Below are 24,776 nucleotides of genomic sequence, written 5' to 3' on the forward strand. Positions count from 1 at the left end.
AGATTGTATTGTATGAATATTGTATGATGTGACTGGTGGGCAGTTTTGTAAAAACAAATGAAAAATTAAAATGTACACCATATCTATCAAACTCAGACTGGAGTTGTCAGTCCATGATATTTCTAATAGTGTTCTAGAAACCTTTCCAGAAATAAATTGCTCCTTAAGAAAATCGAGGTATCTCCTTTTGGGCACCAGGAAGGGTTCATTTTGAATAAAGTGCTGGAGAGAGACTTGCCCTAAGAGGAGGCTTTGGTATCTCACCAATCCTGAATTTCAGGCGCTTTGCCTTAACCGTGTGTTTTCTGGATCTTTCAGCTGAGGCGGGTGTTTGGAAATTGCCTGCCACCCTTTCCACCAAAGTACTATCTCGCAATGACCACATCTATGGCTGATGAGAGAAGGGACCAGTTGGAACAGTATTTGCAAAATGGTATGTATTTGGATTTTTTAAAACAGATTTATCGAGATGTGAAAGTCACCCATTTTATATATTTACTCAGTGGTTTTTAGTATATTTACACGATTGTGCAACCATCACCATAATCTAATCTGAGAACATTTTTACCGCCCTGAAAAGAAATCTTATACCTATTATCAGTCAATCCCTGTTTCTCTCCTCCACCAGTCCCTGTCTTTATATACTAATTTATGCCTTTATAAATTTGCCTGCTCTGGATATTTCATGTAAATGGAGTCATAAAATATGTGGTCTTTGTATCTGGTTTAAAAATGCTTTGTTTAGATTCACCACGCCGCAGCCCCTGCCCCCGGGGGCTCTGTGTTGGCTTTGATTGTAGAAGTCAAAGAAATATCTCTGGATTAAGACTGAACAAACGGATAAAATGAACTGCTTACGTGAAAGCTCTCAGGAGATAGCGGAGATGTTTACTGGCAGTGCCAGAGTTGGTTATTCCATCTCTGTCTTCCCCAGGAGCCATGCTAAGGCACAGGGATACTCGGAGGTCTGCTCTGGCCCTGTGAGGCTGGCAATACAGAGGTCCTGGCCCACTGCTGGGTTCCTGAAAAGTGTTGTGCACAACAGGACTGAGCTCTCACAAACAGAAGGGGATGGGGAGAAATAGAAACATTGGCATTCAAATATTTAAAGGTTTAAAAAGCGGGAAATGATATAGACATAAAATGTTTTAAAAATATAACCCGTCCAAAGAGTATAAAATGAAAGGTACATTCCCTTCCACCTCAGATCCCCAAGCCTCTAGAAAAAAACACTATTACAAGTGGCTTGTGTATTTCTCAGAAACCATCATGTGTATTCTAGTGTGTGGGTACATCCCTGCTGCTTAAACACAAATTGAAACTTACCTTATACACGTTTCTGTATCTGAGTATTTGAAACTTTTTATTCTGAAAGAATTTCTGATTTACAGAAAAGTTGCAAAATTGATGCAAAATTTTCTGTATTCTCTTTACCCAGATTTCCCAAATGTTAACATTTTATATTTGCTTTATCATTCTCTCTCACTTTCCCATGTCTCTGTTTGTATTATGAATGTGTGCATACATATATATTATATATAATTTTTTGAGATGCTTGTTTTTCATATACAAGCCAGTTTACCCTTAAATACATCTATGTGTATTTCCTAAGATCGAGGACAACTCTTCTGTAACTACTGTATAGTTATCAAAATCAGGCAATTAGCATTGATATAATAATGCTATCTAATATAGAGACCTTATTCAAACTTCACCAACTACCCCACTAATGTCCTTCATAACAAAAGAAAAAAGCTTTTTCTTCTATATGCTATTTTATTCCTTTTAAAATATTACTCTTACAGGTCATTCTAGGTGAGAGATTATAGATTTACCTCATTATTTCTCAGGGCTGCACATATTTTTTTTAAACATAGTAAATAGAAATTCTAGAAGTCATTTATTTTCCATTCATCTTTTGTAGTGGAGACTATACCTCTTTTAGACCTGTTAAATAAACGCTTTCAAGCTCAAAATGTAATATCGTTTGAATTTTCATTCCTTCTTGGTTTGTGTTCTCATATCTTCATGAAATACTCCTTTTAACAGTTGGCCTTTTCACAAATGATCACACTGCTTAAAGGGTCACTTCTCCAGGCCTGGCCTTTATCTGTAGTCAGGATGCTTTGTGAATCCTCTTGGAAGGTAAAGGAAGGAGACAGTGCAGCATAGTGCTGTGACTGTGAACACAGGCTCTATTCAGACCTAGAGTCAAGTCCCAGGTTTGCACCTCACTGGCTGTGTGACCTGGGGCAAGACACTTACCTTCTCTGAGCTTCAGTGTCTTTATCTGTAAAATGGAGATACTATTTACTTCAGGCAATCTTCTTTTGTTGTGCAGATTAAGTGAGCTAAAATATACCAAGTGCTTTGCTAGTACCTGGTACTTAACAGTTGTACAGTAAATACTAGTTGGATGAACACTTTTTCAATAGCTTTCCCCATCCCCAATGATTATATTGATTAGTTTGCATACATGGCACACATATTCCAGAAAATATATATTTTCTGGAAATTATATATTGACAATTTGACAAAAAGACACTCAATCCTTTGTCAATTATATATATATATTTTCTGGAAATTATATATTCCCCATCCCCAATGATTATATATCCCCATCCCCAATGATTATAATGATTAGTTTGCATACATGGCACACATATTCCAGAAAATAAGACAAGAGCTTCTTCCCCCTTTAGAAAAGAGGGAGTACCTTTTATAAAAAACAGTTTCTCCTGTTACAGAGACACTCTCTCTCTTAGTTACTTTATTTTGAAAAACATGGCATCGTTTGGGAAGCACTACCTCAAATGACCTCAGTCAGTGCTAGTTTTGAATGCTGGTAGAAGTTGTTTGACAAAATCAGTAAAACAGCACCAAAAAGAAAGACATTTAATACAGATTTAGAAATTGGATAAGTTTAGCTCAAGTGCAGGGTCCAGGAGAGGACTTGTGGGGAGGAAGATAAGAAGTGAGGAAGCCGCTGAGAAGCACTTCACGTGTGAGTGTGAGGTCCTCAGGGGAGAGCCTTGGCCCATCTGCTCGGGCCACAGCGCTGGGTATTGGTATCTGGAGCTTTAAAACTAAGGGGCAAATTGCTCTTATAAGTATAGAAGAATGAAATTTTAAATATCTGACAGCCTTATAATTGCTTTTTTTTTGGTAACCTCTTGAGAGCTCCCATCGTGAAAAGAGGTCCTCTTAATCAGTGTTTCTTGGTTGATTTAAAATTTTCAAATTACCAAGCATCCTGCTAAAGTGGGAGTCTAGGTCCAAGTTTTTAGATCTTATTGCTACCTCGTATTAACCCCATCATCCTTCTAGTAGGGGCAGCTAGATAGATATTGGGCCAGGGGTGTGCATGAACAAAGTAGGATTCCTGGAAACAGTCAGCTGGATTGGTGTGATGGGTTCATGCTGCCTGCGAGGCTGCCTGGAGGAGGCGGGCTTTGTAGATTTTCTTGAATTTGAGAAGTCACAGGCTCCATCGCCTTCAAGGAGGCAGCGGTGCACTGGCAAGGCCTGGAAGGCTTCCTGGAGGACAGAGCAGTTTAACAGAGCAGTCAACCCAGCCCAGTGGTAACCTGGCTCGCTGTCCCTGTTTTTCAGTAACCATGGACCCAAACATGTTGAGAAGTGATGTCTTCGTTGATTTTTTGAAACTGGTGCAGCTGGTAAGCTTGCTTTTCTTGACTAAGGTCATTATTTCACTGCAGAATATGTCTCCATGTGTGCTTTTCTGGTCATCAGCCCTACAGAGCCTGGATTCAGATAAAATACATTCGTTTGGAGTAACAGGAAAATGGTTCCTATTTTGTTGCTTTGGAAGTTGAGATTCTAGATGGAAAATTAAGTGTGTCACTTGACCTTTTGCCCACTTTGTTTAAGCAGATACCTTTTTTCCTGTAGCTTAAGCATTGTGCATCTCAAAACTGGCCGTGGAGGAGAGAACGTTTTACCATTAAGGGCCCCCATGACAATTGTGGGACCCTACTTTTGTAGCTGGGACTTCCAAGTGTGCCACAGTGAAGACCTCAGGACAGCAGTAATAGCCATGCCAGCTATCACTTGTATATTCTCTGCTCCTGACTTTATCGTAAACGGATCATGGAGAAAATTCAGTCTCAACAGAATGACAGACAGCACCTCCCTTTCCTTTGTTGGTCTAAAGAACAACTGTCCTCTTGTCCCCTAGAGGCTGGAACTTGGCCAAGTACATTTGTTCAGCACGGCACCCATTCAGGTGGTACACATAGGAACATTTTTATGCCTGCATGTACATTCTTTTTTTTTAATATGTAGATTTAATTAATTAATTAATTTTTGGCTGCGTTGGGTCTTCGTTGCTGCGCGTGGGCTTTCTCTAGTTGCGGCGAGCGGGGGCTACTCTTCGCTGTGGTGCACAGGCTTCCCATTATGGTGGCTTCTCTTGTTGCGGAGCATGGGCTCTAGGCGTGCGGGCTCAGTAGTTGTGGCACGCGGGCTTCAGTAGCTGTGGCTCGTGGGCTCTAGAGTGCAGGCTCAGTAGTTGTGGTGCACGGGCTTAACTGCTCTGCAGCATGTGGGATCTTCCCGAACCAGGGCTCGAACCCATGTCCCCTGCATTGGCAGGTGGATTCTTAACCACTGCGCCACCAGGGAAGCCCTGCGTGTACATTCTTGACTGAATGCAAGAGCTTCAAAAGGATTGAAATTGCACAATGACGTGATATTACTGAACTGGCTCCTTAGGTCAGGGAGGAATGATACCTTGATCAGACGTGTAAAAACTGGGAGCAAATTTGCATTTACTCAGTTGTTCAAGTGTGTTGACAAACTTACTGGTCCAGCCAACTGAGAAATGCCCCTAGAGTCTCCCCTCCCATTGTATAATTGCTCGTACTTTCACATACACTTAATGGTATGTGTGTATATATATATGTACATGTATATATACTTTTCTTTTCTTTGAAAAGGTTGTTTTTGAGGCAGTGCTAGTGGTAACATTCCAACAGCACAAAAGGGTCTATGATGAAAGTAACCTCGCTTCCACCATGGGTCTCCAGGGCCCCCCCTCAGAGACAACTGTTGTTTACAGTTTAATGTATGTCCCTTCCATGCATTTCCATGCACATGCAAGCATTCCTATGTATGCATATCCTTTTTTGCTTTGCAGAGAAGCACACACTCTACCCACTTTCGGAACCTTGTTTTTCAAAGTTTACATCTTGCAAATCATTCTATGCGAATGCATGGAGGTACAGTCAGCCGTGGTTCTGTCATCTTTGTGTGCATTATGGTTTTTACTTTCAATGCTTTCTAAAAATCATTCAGAGGGTGGCAGTGTTTTGGAGCTTTGTTTTGAGTGTCTTTTTTTCCTGATAATTTAAAGGGGTTTTTTTTTTTTTAATGTGTTTTTCTTTCCTCCTTTCTTTTTAATTGTGATATAGTTGTTTTACAATGTTGTGTTAGTTTCTACTGTACAGCGAATTGAAGTAGAGTTCCCTGTGCTATACAGCAGTTTCTCATTAGTTATCTATTTTATACATATTAGCGTATATATGTCAATCCCCATCTCCCAATCCATCCCACCCCACCTTTCCCCACTTGGTGTCCATACATTTGTTCTCTACATCTGTTTTATTTGATTTTAGTGCTCTCAGTATTTTTGTATCTGTATAACTGCACAGAAACCTTTTGCCCCCGCTGCATTTTGCAGCGTCTCTTCCTGCTTCTTCTGATGAGATTTTCACTTTTGCAATGGCTTTATTTTTCGCTCCTGTTGCTTCCGTGAACTTGGCCAGCTTCCTTTCACGTCTATTCGCTTACCTCTTTTTGGAGACCTTGATCTGTTCTTTGAGGCCGGAGTTCAGAGAAGCCTTATTTTGATTAACACAGCCATTGTTTTCATCTCCTTGGTGGCCTCACTTTTGGGGGGGATATATTTTTCACCCTTAGTTGGTCATGTTTCTTTCCTCCTTTCTTGCGGGATTTTTGTCTCTCGTTCTCCCAGGTGATCCATCAACTTTGAAAGGGGTGCATTCAGTAAGCCAGCTGGCCCACGGTGTTGGAAGTTGCTGGAGCTGAGCTGGTAGAACCTGTCTGCCGTACTTCTGGATCTTGCCTCTCCATCTCTGAGGACTTTCCCACTAACACTTTGCCCCAGACCAGAGCGGCATGTCTGCAGTGAAACCCAAACCACAGTTTCTCTTATCAAGATCACATCTTCAACCATCCTGCTGACTAATCAGCCTCAGAACTGGCTTAGTGGTTAGGAGTGCAGGCTCAAAGTGAGATGGCCAAGGTTTAAATTTTGGCTGCCCTACTTTGGATTTGTGTTTACTTGGTCTCTTTGTATGTCAGTCTCCCCTTCTCTAAAATGGGGAGAATGACTCCTCTCTTAGTGCTGTTGGGAGGATTAAGTGAGCCAGTGCTCTTAAGGCACTTAAATGTAATCTGGCCAATGTTATAACACTTATGTGGTCCTCCTGCTATTACCAATGCCAGTCCTTTTTCCTCTTCCCAGCCTGCTGAGAGATTGCTTCCGGCAAAGATGGCGGGCCAGCACATCTCTCCCCAGACACTAGGTGGTGTCAACTGGGCCCAGAGTTGTGCTCCCAGACCTGCCTAGTGCTTCCTGATGAACTGCTTTAACACAGCTTCTATGTGGCTTGAGTCCTGCCCGCTGCATCTTTGTACCTCTGCTTCCCTTCTCCCTGACCAGACCCAATTTTCACCAGAGACAGCCCCTCTGAAAACCCAGTTGTCCAGGCTTGGGACCATTTTCAACTTCTTCAAAGATGGCGAGGTGTGGGTCTGCCAGACCATTCAAGTAGCCCAAGGAGCAGGGATTGGGAAGTTTCCCCACCTCAATATTATACAGACCCCACCTAAATATTTTCACTGCCTTTGATAAGTGCCTGGCCTGCAGTTTCCCAGTGGTTATTGCCAAATAATCACACGCTCACGGGCGTGGCTCTCCAGGGCTCAGCAAGTACAAGCAGATCTTCCTGTCTCTGGGCAAGGACACACTGTGTGAGAAACGTGAATACATGTGACCGCGTAGGAGCCTTCCGAGGAGCCTCTATCAAGGATGGCCAAAGGCAAGCTGCAGTCATCAGAGGGGGTTGCCTCTACAGGGCATTCAGTCTGGGCCAGACCCAGTGCTTTCTGTGTGGTATCTCATTTATCCCTCACAACTTGTTGAGGACGGTGCTGTTAGTGTCTCTTTTTCAGGTTAAGTAATTTGTCCAAGGACCCACATCTTCATAAGTGGAAGCCCAGCGAGCCTGGATCCACTGACGTCATGAGATATTTCTAGAGTGGTGGCAGCCCCCCAGCCCCGCCCCCTGCCAGGTACCCCTTGTTGTGTGTGTCTAGCCTCCACCCCCCGCCCCTGTCCCCGACTTACCATGCTCTGTGCTTTTGCCCTGCAATTGCCTCTGAGATGAAGGGACTTTTGAAAAGGCAAAACCAAAGTCTTTAGACTAAAGACTTTTTATGTTCCTGGTTCTTAATCTAAAGTGTGGAAAGCATGTTTGAGAAAAAGGAGACTAAGAAGGTATTTGGAATGGCTTTTGTATACTTGGGAAGTTAGGGGCAATTTATGTATCTGGGAAGTGTCGCCCACCATAGCTCTGGGGGCTCTAGGAAATGACTGTTTCCCCATTTCCTCTTAAGAATGTTTTCCGTGTCCCTTGGAGTGGAATGATTAGGACCGATTATTAAGTATGATAGAAATTTAGAGGTTGGCGAGTCCAAATATGGATTTTCTTGGATAATAAAGCTCAGGATAAGCACCGTGGCTACCAGACATTCTTCTGCCTCAGAGCAGAATATCAGTAAAGCACACTGATGGAGCTTCTTCGATAAATTAAACAATTTCTCAGGGTGTTAAACATTCGATTTGAAAAGAATTAGCACATTTCAAAATGTGTTAAAGCAGCCCATGGTATTGGAGGATTTCGAGGTTTCTTAAAAATAAATGCATTCCGTTTACTACTGTGAATTGTGTGTTTTAATTCCTGATCTGCCCTAGATCAAGATGAGTTAAGTTTTGTTTTCCTACAATCCGAACCCACCACTTTGGTTTTTTTCCTCTCATTGCGTTTTTGTATGGCTTTTACATTTTATAAATTATATATGTACAAGTAAAATTCAAGTATCGCAAATAGAGCCACATTCCTCCTTGATCACCACTCCAAATGTTTTATCTGTTGTTCACTTGCTTTTATTTCATAGTACAAAGGTTTTTCAATGGTTTATTTCTCCTATTTACCATATTGTTCTAAAAATGTTTATTTATTTTTATTTTTTTGCGGTACGCGGGCCTCTCACTGTTGTGGCCTCTCCCGTTGCAGAGCACAGGCTCCGGACGTGCAGGCTCAGCAGCCATGGCTCACGGGCCCAGCCACTCCGCGGCATGTGGGATCTTCCCAGACCGGGGCACAAACCCGCGTCCCCTGCATCGGCAGGTGGACCCTGAACCACTGCGCCACCAGGGAAGCCCCCTTTTGCCTTTTTAAATAAAATCCTCAAGTGTCTGATTTCAGGGCCATCTATAATCTGACCCACTCTACCAATGCAATCTGCTTCCTCACTTTTCTTTTGCAGAAGAATTTAATATGGATATGCGTTTCTATTATTTTAACTGTTTATATAATTTAGATATCTATTGGTCTGCAATATAGTTTGAGTTGGGAGTTGCAGTGAAGTAACAAATTAATGGTAATTTTTCCTTAAATCATCTCCAAAGGCAATGACATCTTTCCGTTCATTTCAAGAGTGTTTTTCCTCAGAGGTAAGAAGTGTTTTTGAGGCCAGATACCTTTAAGAACCTAAGACCTAGGCAAAGGTATACCTAGAAAGGGACTATTTGCAACAGTTGCTCTGGGGAAACCCCTGACCCTTGACTACTCTGCTAGATATGGGGTCTTGGGAGCCCTACTGTTAGCAGTTATCATAACTGCGGGGAAGTGGGGAAATCTGCCAGAATTCCCCCAGGAAGGTAAAAGTGAAGAAAGTGTGGCTGAGGTTGTGTAGGGAGAGCTCAGGGCCTGTGCTATGGAGGCGGGAAACCAGTGCCCCTGACATGCTCTGGGAGGGCTTGGAGTGATTTTCACAGGATCCCAGGAGGTGGGTTGTCCCAGCACTGGATGCTTGAAGGGAAAACCTGGCAGGTGGTTGGTTTAGCATCTGCTGATTTGGAGGCTAGTACTGACAGGGAGAAGCCACAGGACTGTTTGAAAAGTGACCAACACAGTGATCAATAAGTGGCAGATTGACTCAGGCAGACAGACACTTACTGTACATGGAGGGGGCAGCATAACATGGTCCCTTATGCTGGTACTATGGTAGTAACGTGGCAGCCATATAACTTATCCAAACTCGGACACTTTTGAGAGTGGAGGCGGCACTCTGAGTGTTATGATACGTTAGTCTGCTCGGGCTGCCATAACTGGGAATCTTAAAGAACAGAAATTCCTAAAACTGTGAGAAATAAATTTCTTCTTTGTGCGTGTGTGCAGAGAGAGCAAGCTCTGTGGTGTCTCTTCCTACAAGGAAACTAATCCCATCATGAGGGACACTTAACCCTAATCACTTCCCAAAGGCTCCATCTGCAAACACCATCACATTGGAGGTTAGGGCACGAACCTGAATGGGGGAGGAGGGACACAAACATTCACTCCAAGGCAATGCTGGACCAGCCAGGAGATGAGTCCAACCTAGTTGAGCCCAGGCTGTAGAGTCTCGAGGAGCTGGCCTTGAATCCTGCCTCTGCCACCAACTAGCAGTGTGTCCTGGAGGAGTAATTTAACCTTCGTAGACTTGTACTTCATCTGAAAAAGGGGGCTTAATGAGTGTATATCCCTCATGTAGTTGTTATGAGAATTACATGCGCTACCCTCAATATATGTGAAGCAGTTAGCACAGAGCCCAATTATCAGTATCGTGATCTAACAATATATTTGTATGTAATAAATAGTATATTTACTCATAAATGAGATGCTATCTCTACAAGTTGCCTGTATGTGTGGATATAACACCTTCACAAACTGCTGCTTTTGTGGACGAACCCTTTGAATTTGGGAAGCAGCAGCATTTCTCTTCTAAAGTACTTAGGTTCAGAATCCTAGACATTTAGTGATTGTAAGTAAGTGGGTTCAGGGCAGGCGTGGTTAAGACGTAAAGTCAAAGCTTGCCCTTGGATAACAAAATTAGGAAAAAATAAGCCTGTTACTAACATGATGGACCTTTTGAGGTACTTGGGCAGTGCGATTGGGTTGTTGGATTTCCCGGTTCCCTACAAAGCCTGGTGCCTAATCCTCTGTGTCTGTGAATGGCAGGGGGTGGTCAGGAGGACTAAGGAGGGCGAGGTGCTGCCTGTTGAGGGGAAAGGGGTCTCACCCGGTCAGCTGACCTGAGCCCCAACCCCGTGATCTCCCAATAATCTTCTGATCAGTCATCAGGATCTTCCCTCCCCCAAACCGATACCAGGAAGGAGGTGACCTGGATGTAAATTTTCTGGTCACTAAAAATAGATACTGCCTCTCCCCCCATCCCCCCCGCCCCCATCCCCACACACTGTGTTGCTAATTACTAATATTCTGGCTTATATAGCAGGCTCAGAACACAGAAAATGATCTGAATGGCTCTTTTCTCATTTCTCCCAAGGATGACACATCACTAGTGCCGTTCTAAATGCCTAGGAGAGAAGGGAACGCACTGCACGCAGAGGCTGCGTCAGGGTTTAGTCCATCGTGGAACCTGAGATGAGAACGCCGTGACCGGGATCCGCCTCCCAGAGACAAGCAGCTCTGTAGACTGACAGGGTCCCATTCAGAGGCACTGAGAACAGCCACCCCCAGATGCAGCTGCCCTGGAGGCCCGTGTGGGCAGCCACTGGCCCTGCCTCCCCGTCAGGGTCACTCTCTCTGAGGAAACTGAGTGCCGACCTCAGCCTCGTGCTTTCCTGAGCTCGGACGGGCTTCCCCTGTCTGTAGCATGTCTCTGACATCCTAGAATGCTCTATCCGAGAGCTTCACAGGTCCCCGGATTCGCAGTCCCCTCTGGCACACACGCATCCCCTCACAGAAGGCCAGAATGCGAGAGTGCGGGCAGGGCTGTGCTGAGCTGGGGTGTTGGCCCCTTAGCTGGGTGCCCATTCACCAGATAGAGACCTGATCCCCACACAGGCCTCAAAGTTTGCAGCTTCAGAGTTTTGCTGCAGCAGAACCATAAATTAGCGCATATTACAAATTTTTAGGGACGCCTGGTAATGTTGAACATAAGAGTTAAAATCTGGGATGGCCAAGAGTCACGTGGATGGTTTTCTCAAAAGCTTTTTCCCTAAAGCAGGTGCCTTGTTTATTGGGAAATTATTCAAGCTGCATGTCATTGCTTTGCCTGAGCTCCTCTCCACCCTCTCCTCACCCCCACCCCACCCCCAAAACCAGTCCCCCAAATCTCTGCACTTGGCTTGCATTTGCTTTGGATACTGTATGCCCCAAGGGCCCACCGAGAGGAAGATGACTGTCTCCTGCGTCCATGTGCCCCACGGAAGGGCGCCACAGCTCATTGTGCTTCCTTTTGCTTTTATAGGACACATTTAGCATCACTACCGAGAAAGCGTCTCTGGATATATTTCTGCCCGATGGAAGGAGCATTAAAGTCGAAATTCTAACATCAGATACTGCTGAAAGAGTCCTGGAGGTAAATTCTATCCAAATTCCAGCCCCAGAACTGAATTTAGGAATCATTCTGTTTGAAGGCAGGGACTAGGATACGGTTACCTTCCAGAAGCTTCCTGCCTATCCTTTTACTCTGGATGACTTATCTGTAGAGATGCTGGCTTCTGCTGACAGACTGGTGGAGGAATCTCAGCTACAGCCGATCCCCAGGGTCTCTTTGGGTTTTTTTCCCCCTCTGTGGGCATCAACTTTCCAGGTCCTTGCTAAGGCTGTTGTTGGTTCTCTGGAACTCAGCCAGGGATGTGTCCTGCACATATGCCAAGTGCTTTATTACGGGATATCCCTACTCGGGAGCAGGAAGGAGGGTGGAGCCCAGATGAGACTACCCAGGTGGGCTGGTGACAACTTCTGGCAGACAGTGACAGTGGGGTTGTCAAAGCCAGAAAGAGTGGTCCCTCCTCCCTCACAGGGGAAAACCCCTGAAACCAATGCCCAGCACTTCTAATCCTGGGTCCACAGGACCAGAACCGAGTTCTGGTCAGTTCTCTGAGGACTCAGAGGACGAGACCCAGAAAGCATCCTTCCTTCTCCAGATGCAGCCATTACCAGCTCTGTCCCTGAGGCCTTTCCTTCCTCGAGCTGGGCTTCAGAGAGGACTCCGTCTTCTCTCGCCCACACACTGCTGTAGGGCCAGCTCCCAGGTCCCTTGCCTTTGGAGGGTTTTAGTTTGTCAACTTAAATAAAAAGGTAAAATGAGGCAGCTCAAAATTGTCAAGAAGATGAGCGTGTTCAGGAATAGCAGAGGAATTGCAGCTGGGGACGCGAAAGCTGGAAAGGCTGCCGGCGTGTCCGCTGAGGGCTTGGGGGAGGCTTTATTTATGGGCTGGGAATGTAAAGAAGGGAGAGTTCAGTTAGAGTCTACTAAAATCAAAACAAATGGAGACCAGATTTGAAAATTCCCCCAGCAGACAAAACCGGTCTGGTCACACAAACAAAGCTGAATTCCACTTATTTTGTGAGACCAACCTGACCTGGGTCATATCTTGTTTGGGTCTCTGGAAACCAGGAGCAAAATTTCCCAAGGCTGATATGAGGCAACCCCGGACTAACTCTCTATCATTTAAGAAAATTGCAATATTATCTGTTTTCTGTGAATTAGGCATTTACGGGAAATCAGCCTCTCAGTCCTTAAGTCTTGTCTTCCTGAGGCACACTTGTGGGGCTTTCCATCTTATATCCTCCAGTTCCATTTAGATTGAATTTCTTTCACAAATTCTAATCCTCCAGAGAAACATTCAAGGGAGAATAAGAAGTTATAAACAGGAGGAAGTCGGAAAGTTTCTAGGACCTTTCCAAGGACGGAAATCTCTTGTGCTAGGGTCCCGGTGTCTGCCGCCTTCTGAGCCAATGACCGGAAGTACTCCCTGCTGGGCGCCCAGCTCTTGATCCCGCCTCTACCTGAGACTGTGGGACCTTCCTCCTGCATTATGGCTCCCCTTCCCAGCCTGGAGATCTGAGCCCACCTACGCCCTCCTGGTTGAGTCCCCAGATTAGGAAATACTCCTTCTCTAGATCTTGCTCTGCTCGAGAGTGATTATTTTGCACCTTTCTTCCTACTAAAGTCACTACATACACCCTTTTCTTGGCTCCAGGATTGTGACCTGGTTGCCAGGTATCAGCAGCCACCTGGTTGCTGAGGCCATCCGTTGAGAAGTTACCCTGGGTCCTCCTCCTTCACCTCCCAAATCCGACTGACACTACATCCCAAGTCTCTCTCCTCTTCATCCCCACGCCCCTAGCCGCTCCCAAACTAATCTCCCTGCTTCCAGTCTTGCTAAGCTGTACTGATTTCTAGAATGATCTTTCTAGAAATTATCAAGGGCCCTTGATGCTTAACACTTGAGTGGATTTATACCAAGAGACCCCAAAACACAAAACACAGTTCCCTAAATTGCCCTCCCAGGACTTACAAAGTGGGAGATAGACACATAATAGAAAGAGGAGACAGTAATAGTGAGGGTAGGGACCACAAACTCAGGTACTCAGTGGCCAGGCAGGTAAGTCAGAGGTGCAGCTGTAGGATATAAGCTCATTTGGAAATGGTTGGGCCTACAGAGAACCGGAGAGCAGCTGCCCTGCCCAAGGACACCATTATTGACATGTTTTACACACACTGGGCTCGCCGGCCAAACTAGACATAACTGTAGCTGAAGTTGGCTGCTGGTGGGAGTATGGGGTCTCCTGTCTGCTGGGGTTAGGACAAGTCCCAGGTTCAAATTACAGAGCTGCTCCATGTGAGTTTGGGTAAGTTATTTAATTTTTTGAAATGATGTCTAAGTAATTATAGCAATAGCTCACAATCCATCAGCAGTGGCGAGTATGGTTCTTATCATTATTAGTATGATGTTAGAGGGAGTGCTGAATAAGTATTGAGTAGGGCAGTAAGTCTAGGGTTCCACAGTGCCACTTGTTTTGTCCAGTTCCCCTTGTAACTGATAGCAGAAGTTGAATGAGGTTCATTAACCTCAGAAAAATGTACTTCCCCTCTTCCATCACATTGGCTCGTGAGAAATTCAAATCCATAGCATGGACATCATTAGCACTGGAGGTAAAATGAGGTAAAGGAGTTTCTGTATAAGGTAAAGCGAGCACTTGGCCAGGCACAGATGTGAATTCTCTTCCAGGGGCTGGGAAATTCTCTAGCTGACATAAAAATGTAACGTACATTTTGTAATTAAAAATTATTGTCCGTATCTTCTCAAGCATACTTGTCACCACGCTCACTTTGCTTCTCCAGCCATCCTGATGGGCCCTTTAAGGACCAGCAACAAACTAAAATCTCGTTTTTGCTTTCTGTGCATTTGTGCTAATGTAGTTGTATCGGTGGTGTTCGTGTTTTGAAGTATCATTAACATTTGCTAAGAAGGAAATACTACCGTGTCTCTTTTTGTACTGCTTTCTCGTCCTCGAAAGGTGTCTGTATTTATGTCTTTATAAATTATAGAAAGTGTCTCCGTTCCCACTCCTCTCTCTTCCTTGGCATGTAAGCTTGCTGTTTTCACTGAATGAGTCAGAGAAGAGAGAAATCTAATTTGAGTGGGCATGGGTTCATATTTACTCTAGGAGAAGATGACTTTGCAATCTGTTACCCCTGGGGCACACTCAGCCCCACACACAGAGGTGCCCTGTGTTTTGGTTCAGGGTTTGCTTTGTTTTGTTTTTGTTTTTATTTCGCAAGGGCACGGGGAAGAGAGTAAGGTAGAAAGGAGAATGGGGATAAACATCGAGGAAAAGTTGTGAAAAGTTCCCAGGCTCTTCTTTATTTTCAGAGCTATACTGAGAACACCTACTCATACCATCCACCTAATCAGACTGTCTCCCAAGGTAATTTACAGACCTCGGACAAGAAAGTGCCCTTTTCAGCCTTGTACAACTGCCACCTTGAGAACTTGGAGCCATGGTCAAAGGGTCAGCTCACGCACAGAGCCATACAGGTGGACCCCCGCGCAGAGGGTTGCAGAGGTGATCTAGCGAATTCAGACTAGGCATGCAAAGAAGTCACAGAAACCCAGCCTTAAAGAGGGGGTGGGCTGGCCGAGCGGAGAGGGAAAGAGCCTGTGGAAGCATGAATGTTCCTACTAAGGGAGGGTGAATGGATGTGAAATGTTCCGAGATTACAGCCTCATGACCAGTTGGTAAAAACGAAAACACTGGTGTTGAAATGAAAGCTGTTTGAGGTAAAGGTCAACGAGGAATATGAAATGAGGGCAGCCTGTGCCCGGGATCTGAGGTTTCACTGAGCAAAAGCCACACCAATTAGACTTGAGCATCACAGCAGACATCAGAGAGAAGCAGGCCTGGAGTGTCATAGGCGGACATTAGCCTGTACACTTTTATATGCCAGCCAATGGTGGGGAACATCCCTTTTCCCAATATCTGGTAATCCAGCCCCCAGGGAAGGTAGATTGGAGTGTGGGCCCCAGGGGCAGGTATTACAGAAGGGCTGATGATCCTGGAGAATGGCTACTGCCCTCCAGTGGACAATAGAGACCAAACCAATCTGGGAGACGAGTCCTTATCCCAGATGGGACAAACCAGTCTCAGCTGGGGCCAGTTCATGTCTATTGTTGGGGGGACTGATTATTATTTTTTTCACTGTAATTTTTTAAAATTTCTAAATTTTCTAAAATGAGTATATACCTTTTTTAGATTCGGGAAAGATTTCTCTTACTCTCCACTGGCCCCTTAAAGCTCTTTTTATTGATATTTACAGGCGGACACTCCTAACTTTTCCCTCCTTTTTCTCATCTTCGGTTAAAGGTGGTATCACACAAAATTGGACTGTGTCAGGAGCTGCTGGGATACTTTGGACTGTTTCTCATTCGGTCTTACAAAGAGGGCAAGCTGTCTGGTAAGGAGAGCAGGAAATGCAGGCAGCCTGAGATGGGGTGGGCAGGTGTGGGCAGGCACTCAGCCAGGAGGTGCGGGGTTGCAGCTGAGGGGCCAGTCACCCCCCAGGGGAACGCCCCAGTGTGTGGTCTCTACTACGACTCTCGGCCCCCGAACCGGACATTTGGGGATGCGGGCTGTGCCTTTGTTCAAGGTGAGCTGGGGCTGAGCAGCTCTAGAGGGGCAGCGTGGTCAGGAAGAAGACATCAGTTCTCTCCAGTAACCACACTTCCTCTTGTGCCTCCTGAGCCCCAGCGCTGCTGTCCGGTGCACCTTTATCCCTGCACGCTGGGGGCTGCTCTCCAGTCACGCCACAACCCCCTTGTGGATGGAGTGCTGGACTCCGGGCATCAGCAGATCCCATCAGACCTTGTTAAGGAATATCTCCTTGTTAAGGAATATTTGCTATGAAATGTGGATGATATAAATAAGTTCTTAGGTTCTTTAAAAATACATACATGCAGCGAGATAGTGACCAATGACATTGTTTCGTATAGCTTTTGCTTTTCTCTACAGTGCATTTCTAGATATTACAAGTTTTTTTGTTGTGAGATGGCATCAGTTGTCTTCAGGTAGTTTACATATGTCCTCAGAAGCTGTGGGGAGGTGATCTGGAGGTGGAAGTTAGCTTGGCCACCAGGAGCTGTGCTGTGCTGGTGATGGCACTGGACCTCTCTGAATCCCAGTTTCTTCATCTGTATCACAGTGAAAATGTCCCCTACTCAAGCCATTGGTCTTTTATGAGGATCAAATGCTACTTATTTTTTAAATGAACTTCAGAAAGTTAAAAATCACATATAAATGCAAGACAGTATTAATTATTCTTCCAATAGTAATGCTTATTTTATCATTTTAAAGCACTGCACTGTATGAAAACTATCTGTGCTGTTTCAACCAATAAGACTCTTTTCCCTTTCTCTAGTCATTAAAAAATTGGTGGACTTTGAACTCCCTTATGTTAGCCTTCGCAGTTCTGAAGTGGAAAACTTCAAGGTTGGACTCAGGAAGTGGTGAGTAAGCTTTTACTGTGACAGAAGTTTTCTCAGGATATCTTAGCTTTGCAGATCAGCGCTTGTCAGAATCTCCCACATCCAGCTCACAGCCTGACAGCTCCAGGGAGCTCAGGAGCTTGGGGAAGGTCCAGGAAAGCAATGAAGAGGAGAAAGGAGCGAATGAACCAGAACATTTGTCCTAAAGAACAGGATGTTGAGGATGACTTTCACTGGTCTCAAGTTAAAAGCTTGAAGGATATTATCATGAGGGTGGCAGCCATGAAGGTAAGGCTGTGGGTAGGGGGATTGGGGATTGAAGCTGGTAATGGTGAGGAATTATAGGTCGTGTGTTTGCTTTGGAATAGATGACTGACTGTATTTAATTGAAGGACTTTGTTGATGATTACAAGCAGGTCTGATTTATCTGTTGAACTGTGGTATTCCCTGAAGGCAAAGAGTGAGTGGACTCAGCTGATTTGCAGTGAATTTTTTTTTTTTTTTTGCCATGCCGCACAGCTCGTGGGATCCTAGTTCCCCGACCAAGGATTGAACCTAGCCCCCCTCGGCGGTGAAAATGCAGAGTCTAAACACTGGACCCCCAGGGAATTCCCCCACAGTGAATTTGAACTCTACGTATTTGGTTTATATTCCTAAAGGATTCCAGCAATACATGCTTATTTACTAGAGCCAGACATATTTTCTTCGGTTGATAGGACACAATCTAGGGAAAAAATCTGCAGTATCTTTGCAGAAAATACTTTTATTTCTCTCGGAAAAAAGGGGTCCTCTGAAGAACAAACAAAATAACAATGGGGGAATGGGGGAATGAATCTGTAATTCCCAATGTTTATTACTGTGGCTGTATTGGATTGTTTCTTTGGCTCACTCTTTGCCCAGCCCAGTTAATCTGTAATCTGAACACAGAGGTTTTTAAAGAAAGACATTTTGACATCGAGGAATAGTAGATATCTTGACCTTGTGATGCCTTGCTAGAGCTCCAGGCTGTGGCTTTGAATTTTGGAAGAAGATTCCCAGCAAGGCTAGAAGTTCATATACTGCTATTCAAAAGTGTTCTGAGAAATGGTCAAAACCTGTGGCATGGAGCCCTGAGAAGGGGAAAAGTTTGCAGTTCTGTCTGAGAGTTTAGAGAGTAGTTATTCTTCTGGAAGCTGCCCATAATAACAGGTGACTAAGCATAGTTGTTCCTGGGATCTGAGTATGTGAACTGCAGGGTTTAGCTGAACTTTAGTCAAGTTATTCAAGCTCTCTAAGCCTCAGTTTCTTTATCTGTAAAATGGGAAATAATAATAATAGGGTCTATCTCATAGGATTATAGTGAGAGTTAAATGAAGTAATCCTATATGCTCAATAACTTTTGGTCATGTTTATTACTGTTATATTGATGATAATTATGATGATAATAGTAACCACCACCACCTCCCAAATCCCTGGGGCTTAGACTGTTTTGTCCATGGGCTCTCCAGAGAACTTGAGATCAAAGAAGAGATGAGGATTCTGTCCCTCACCTCGAAGCTTGAATTGGAAATTGGGCTTTGCCTATGTCTTCATTAGATAGATAACTTCTGGATCATAAGTGCAAGACAAAATGTCTACCCCATCACCAGCCTGTATCTCAGATCCGGGCAGGTTGCCTTTGCTCCTGGGGACTGGGAGGAAAGGAGGTCCCACTTCAGCTGTTAGAGCTGAAGATGAGGTCACTGGAAGGGGAGAGCCTGGAGGAAGGATCGCGCAGGTGCCTGGCCCTCTGTCCAGAGTGAGGTCTTATTGGGTTGGAGCAGGGAGGCTCGCTTGACTGACACTAGCTGTGGGATTCCCAGCTGGAGAGGCCTCGCAGTGAGACCTAGTCAAGTTTTAGGGATTTTTCTCTGTCTGTGAATTCCCTGGTGCATCTCTCCAAAGATGCTATAGTTCCTTCCAGACCAGAGGGTACCTGCCCTGGCCTCGCAGGGCTGCAGTCTGGGGTGGGTCTGGGAGTTCTCCAACTCTGGTGCAACAGTGGCTATTCTCTGCCACATAGGGCACCTGGGGAGAAGGGGTGAAATAGGTAAGTGGAATACAGGGAGGAATACTTCAGCTTCTCCTCCCCAGTCCCTAGAATGAAGCTGATCTTCAAGCGACATTTTCATCCTTTTCCTGGTCTGTGCCAATCCCACTGTCTCTGCCCCCTCCACTGCTGAGTGCCCTGATTCTGCTCACCTGTGCCTTCATACTGGTGATAGAGCAGCCCCGGCACACCCTCTCTTGGTTGTTTCTGTCGGTTCTTAGCATGCCACTGGGCTCACACAGTACTTGTAACTTCACTTCATGCTGACGACTCTAGAGCTGTTAGACAGACATGAGGCCCTGCTATTTGCAAGTCCCTTTGCCACGGTCCAGAGGGGCAAGTCTGAATAGGACCCAGCACTGATCTAAGGGGTCTTCACACCTGGTGTCAAGATCAGCTTGATCAGAGCAGCAATCAGGATAAACTCAGCGTGCTGAGGAAGCACGGGGCTGGGGGGGGTGGGGCGGGGTTTGCTAACACAGACTTGAGGAGGAGGGACCAGAGGAGGGCACATGAGGATGAAGCTTGTGGGAGAGGCGGGTAAGGCCGGGAAGCAGGCTGCTGAGGCGGGTGGTCTTCGGGGTGGAGGGAGAGAAGAGAAAACAGGGTTGGAATGTAGAGTGTGGGGGAGGGGAGAGAGGCCAGAGATGTAACTGGAAATGACATTGGGGTCTTGGGAGCAACCAGGATAAATGCTCTAACTCCTGGGACTATGAGAGTCTGAAAAATTACTTGGGAAAGACCACTCCAGTTAGAATGTGGAGTGTGGGACTGAGGGAACACAACCAAGGCAGAAAGTCTGGTGAGGAGGTCACCGGAGCAGCTCAGGCAAGAGATGAGGTGGCCTGGGTACCGAGCAGTGATATAGATGTGGGTACAGGGCAGATCGTTATGCCAGGAATTGCAGGTGGGGAGAGGGCGTGAAGACTTGGTGGCCAAGAGGGGAGCTGGGTGTGAACAGTGATGTGCACCATTCCCTTCAAGATTTTTTTTTTTTTTTTTTTTTGCATTTCTATTCTCAGAGCCCACCAGGTAAGCTTACAATATGAGGACAATAGGAAACAGAAGAGATGGGAGGACAGTTGAAGACTAGGCAAGCAGAGGGTTGTGGCTCTGCTAGAAGAGGGGGCCTTGGTTCAAGGCGTCGAGGACCACCACTTCAGAGAGCATGTACTCCCAGGTGTGCCCATTAGCCGTGTCATGAATTAACTGAACGCTCCTGAATCATGCAGGTACCTGGACCCATCCCTCGACTCCAGGCTGATGGACTGCAGAGCAGCTGTAGATTTGATCTACATGCAGGTGAGGCGAACCAAGAGCTATCAGAACACCAGATACTATAGGCCTTTTGAGTTTGAAAACATTACAGAACCCGTGTGGCAGTTCAGAATTCTACCTCCATACCTAGAAGAGGCAAATTCATATAAACAGAAAGTAGAATAGAGGTTACATGGGGCTGGGAGGAGGGGAGGTGTTATTGTTTAATGGGTATAGAATTTTTGCTGGGGATGATGAAAAAGTTTTAGGTATAGAGAGTGGTGATGGTTACACAGCATTGTCAGTGTTTTTAGTGCCACTGAACTGTATACCTATAGATGGTTAGAATGATAAATGTTATGTATATTTTAACCACAGTAACTGAATAAATGGAATATAAATAGATGAATATTCTTAAAGGAGTAGAGTTTAGAGGGAAAAGAATTCTACCCCATTCTAACAATCTCTCCGAAGCGGCAGCTGATACTCCATCACCTAGGCTAATTTACATGAGAAGGGAAAGGATATCCCTGCTAATTTAAAGTCACGCATGGTCCCTAAATCTCACTTTAGCATAATCTTCTTTTTCCCTAAACCAACAAGTAGCGTACCCGCCCCCGGGGCCAGCCTCATGGGCAAGTGGCCTGTGGGGCTGCACTGCCCCTGCCCTCCGTGCTCAGACGGCCCCAGGCTTGTTGAATGCTCTGCTGTCACATCTTGAAATTCTTAATTTTTTAACAAGGGACCCTGCATTTTCATTTCGTACTAGGCCCTGCAAATTATGTAGTCGGTCCTGCCTTACCCCTGCCCCTCAGTCTCCAGAAAAGTAAATTTAGAGTTTGGCCTCCTTTCCTTGCCCGACTTAATGTGGTGAAGGCTCTGCTCAGCCGTGCTCAGCAGAGGCTGCCTCTGTGATGCACCCCTGGTTACCCCCATCTCGGCTCCTGCCTGCTTCCTCAGCTCCCCGCCACTCTTCACCCTCATGAGGCAGCATCTTCGGAGGCCTGATTCTTTCCCAGGCCTGGCTAGCCAGTTGTGGGAGGGAGGTTTGGAAACTTCTTTTAAGGTGTTCCATGAGGTCATCCCTCAGTTTGTTCTCAAGCAGCAGAATGGTGGGTCGAACTCCTGGCCTGTTCAAACCCTCCCACGGTTTTCTATTCCCTCAGACTAAACCCCACATCCTGACGTACTTGCTTTATCTTCTCCTTAGCATTTCCACCATTCCACTATATGTAACATTTTTGTTTACTGTCTCTGTCCCTACTAGAATGATTTCTCCATGAAATTGGGAATTTATTTTGTTCACTGCTGTATCTCCAGAAACTAGAACTATTCCCAACATGACCTTAGCATTAAGCCTCCTGGGGGGCCCCTCATAGTACTAACTGTTCTAAATGCATTGTTTCATTTAAGCTTCATAATAATTCTGTCAGGCAGTTGGTACCATCTGCATTTTTAAGAAAAAGAAAAAATAACGTTTGCTGACAAAGGATTGAGTAGGCTTAGACGTGGAGGATTTAGAAAAGGGATTTAACACATTTGCAGGTGGCTTTTATGTAGTGCCGTTCTAAGCTGCTGTAGTCTGTGGCTTTTCACAAACTAAGGAGGTAAAATTGAAGAGAGGGGAGAAGTGTCGGGTCAGACATTACTTTTAATGAGCTTTGCAAGGGGACAAGGAAACATTGATAGAACCTCCTGCAGTACTTTGGTTGTAGCAAAAAAGTGAAAGGGTGGATTTTGATGCTTTGGTTTATGAAAGAGCATAGAAGAGGAAAAGTACATACTTCCTTAGGTGACTTCTGGTTTTGTTTTAAGCAATTACATTGCTTTAATTGGATTATTTTAAGCAAGTCTTCATTTTGGAGTTGTTTGTTAGGCAGCAATAGCTAACTGATACATAGCTGTTCATACTGTTTTCCCTTTAGTTGGATTAGGTGTGTTGTTGACATATGTGTTGAGTCTAATTGTCATTTAAACTTACTTCGTAGAGTATGATTCTGCATGGAATGGGAGTTATTGCTTACACAGAGAGGCAAAGAGTGGGTGGCAGTGTTCCCTTTTATACTGGAAAAGCAAATGTTCATCTTTGAAGAAATGACCGCAGTTCCATGTTTCACATTTTCTTGCAAAGCAACAACCAGGTGCTTTTTGTTCCCAGAGAGAGGAAACTGATCCGTTTTATACCAAGATTAAGCAAAAGGACTGCCTAGCACAGGCTGAGTAGTGCTGCTGAAGGGGAGAGAATTTGCCACATGCCTCAGAAGAAATGAAAGCAATTACCAGCTGGGAGAGACTGGCATGAGCAGTTCATGCACTGCACAGGACTGCCACATGGCACTGTGTTATAATTCAATTGGCAGTGTTTTTTCTTAGCGTCACACAAGACCATTGTATTGTAAAATCAACGGAATCGTCAGCTTGACAAAATAGAGCATGATTTGTGTATATATCTCCCCCACTAGACCACCAACTCCACACAGGGACCCTGGCTTTTTCAGCACAGGGCAGAGAACCTGGGAGTATGACTGAACAGACACAGCAGACCCCAGCAGCCAGAATGTCACAGGACTCACAACCTTAACACACATTTCTCCTTAGGTGAGTTTTTAAGAGACCAAGACCATCTAGTAAATGATTTCCACAAAACTCTTCTAAATTCTAAGAAGGCAAATCAAAATATCACTTATGAAATAGTTAATGTTCACTATGGTCTTTTTTATGGCTAGGATATAGTTTTGAGCTCGTTTCATATCCCACTTTGATCCATGTATACCCATGTTCAGTGTACTTACACCCCTGTTACATGAGCTGGAACATAATTTACCATTTTAAATGTTTACTGAGGCTCTGCGCCACTGTATTCTTGCTGTTATTATGATACATTATTAGTGTCTGGTTTATTTGCCAGCACATCCTTCATTGAGAATGCATCACCTAATTCTAATATTGTTTCTGTGGCATGGTTTCCAGGGATACAGAGTAGTGAGAATTAGAACTGCTAGCATCATAATACGATATTTACCTGTCTTCATTAAGGAGTTGTAAACCAGAGAGATATCGATGGTGTCTCCTCCTCTCATAGCTGGGGGAAAGATGGCTTCATGGAAAGCACACTGAATTGTAGTTTCAAAAACGCATTCTATCCCTTGCTCTGTCACTGGCTCTCTCTCTCTCTGGGTGACCTGTCACTGGCTCTCTCTCTCTGGGTGACCTTGGTACAGTCACTTCATCCTTCTAGAACTGGAACTACAATTTCTCCCTGTGAAGCGATGAGGCTGAACTAATAGTCTCTAAGTAAGTTTTCTTCCAGCTTTAACAGACTGACATTCAAACCTTAGCTCTTTGCCTGGCAAAATCTTCAAAAAACTGTAGTTGATGTCATAATAACCTGTGCCATTATCATTCCTTGAATTCGAGCAGAGCCACTGAGAAATGGAAAGGGGGCCCCAGGCCAGCAGGAGGGAGGGAACCACAGTGCTGCCTCCTTTGGGAAGCCTACTTGCCTTCCCCCTCCCCACGCCCATGGTATTTTGTTCTGCCCTCCATTATGGTGCCTGCACCTGGTATTGTGAATACTGGTTCACATAGTTATCTCCCTAGCTAGACTCTGAATGGCCAAGGGCACAGACTGTGTCCTGGGTGCTTAGGATATGTGAGTGAGAAGCAATCATCCTTTTAAAAAGTTAATGGAGGGCTTCCCTGGTGGCGCAGTGGTTGAGAGTCCGCCTGCCGATGCAGGAGACACGGTTCGTGCCCCGGTCCGGGAAGATCCCACATGCCGCGGAGCGGCTGGGCCCGCGAGCCATGGCCGCTGAGCCTGCGCGTCCGGAGCATGTGCTCCGCAGCGGAAGAGACCACAGCAGTGAGAAGCCCGCATACCGCAAAAAAAAAAATAAAAAGTTAACGGAAAAATTTCTGAGGAGTTCTGATAAATAACAGTGCCATCATAATTAACCATTAAGGAATACTCTCAATATTTTTTAAAGCAAGCGTGTCCAGTGATGTCCCACAAGCCAAGTGGGCTCGCGCAAGGTGTTCCCTTCCTCCTTCTTTATAAAAAAAATTTTTTTTAATTAATTAATTTATTTATTTTTGGCTGTGTTGGGTCTTCGTTTCTGTGCGAGGGCTTTCTCTAGTTGCGGCGAGCGGGGACCACTCTTCATCGCGGTGCGCGGGCCTCTCACTGTCGTGGCCTCTCGTTGCGGAGCACAGGCTCCAGACGCGCAGGCTCAGTAGTTGTGGCTCACAGGCCCAGTTGCTCCGCAGCATGTGGGATCCTCCGAGAGCAGGGCTCGAACCCGTGTCCCCTGCATTGGCAGGCAGATTCTCAACCACTGCGCC

The 24,776-nt window shown here is 45.3% G+C and overlaps 1 protein-coding gene across 1 annotated transcript in view; it reads left to right on the forward strand.

Annotated features, from left to right (window-relative positions):
* The window catches only part of SNX31 (sorting nexin 31), a gene marked incomplete at both ends in the record, with an annotated part of 61,770 nt that overhangs the window by 13,449 nt on the left and 23,545 nt on the right, over positions 1-24,776 (forward strand). The window contains 6 exons of the mRNA XM_082674705.1: positions 319-433; positions 3,613-3,677; positions 11,584-11,694; positions 15,993-16,083; positions 17,044-17,131; positions 20,411-20,480. Of these exons, the coding sequence (XP_082530831.1) occupies positions 319-433; positions 3,613-3,677; positions 11,584-11,694; positions 15,993-16,083; positions 17,044-17,131; positions 20,411-20,480 (540 nt within the window). The remainder of the gene's footprint in view (positions 1-318; positions 434-3,612; positions 3,678-11,583; positions 11,695-15,992; positions 16,084-17,043; positions 17,132-20,410; positions 20,481-24,776) is intronic.

Source organism: Grampus griseus, assembly GCF_964374135.1.
Source record: "Grampus griseus genome assembly, chromosome: 17".
Taxonomy (NCBI): domain Eukaryota; kingdom Metazoa; phylum Chordata; class Mammalia; order Artiodactyla; family Delphinidae; genus Grampus; species Grampus griseus.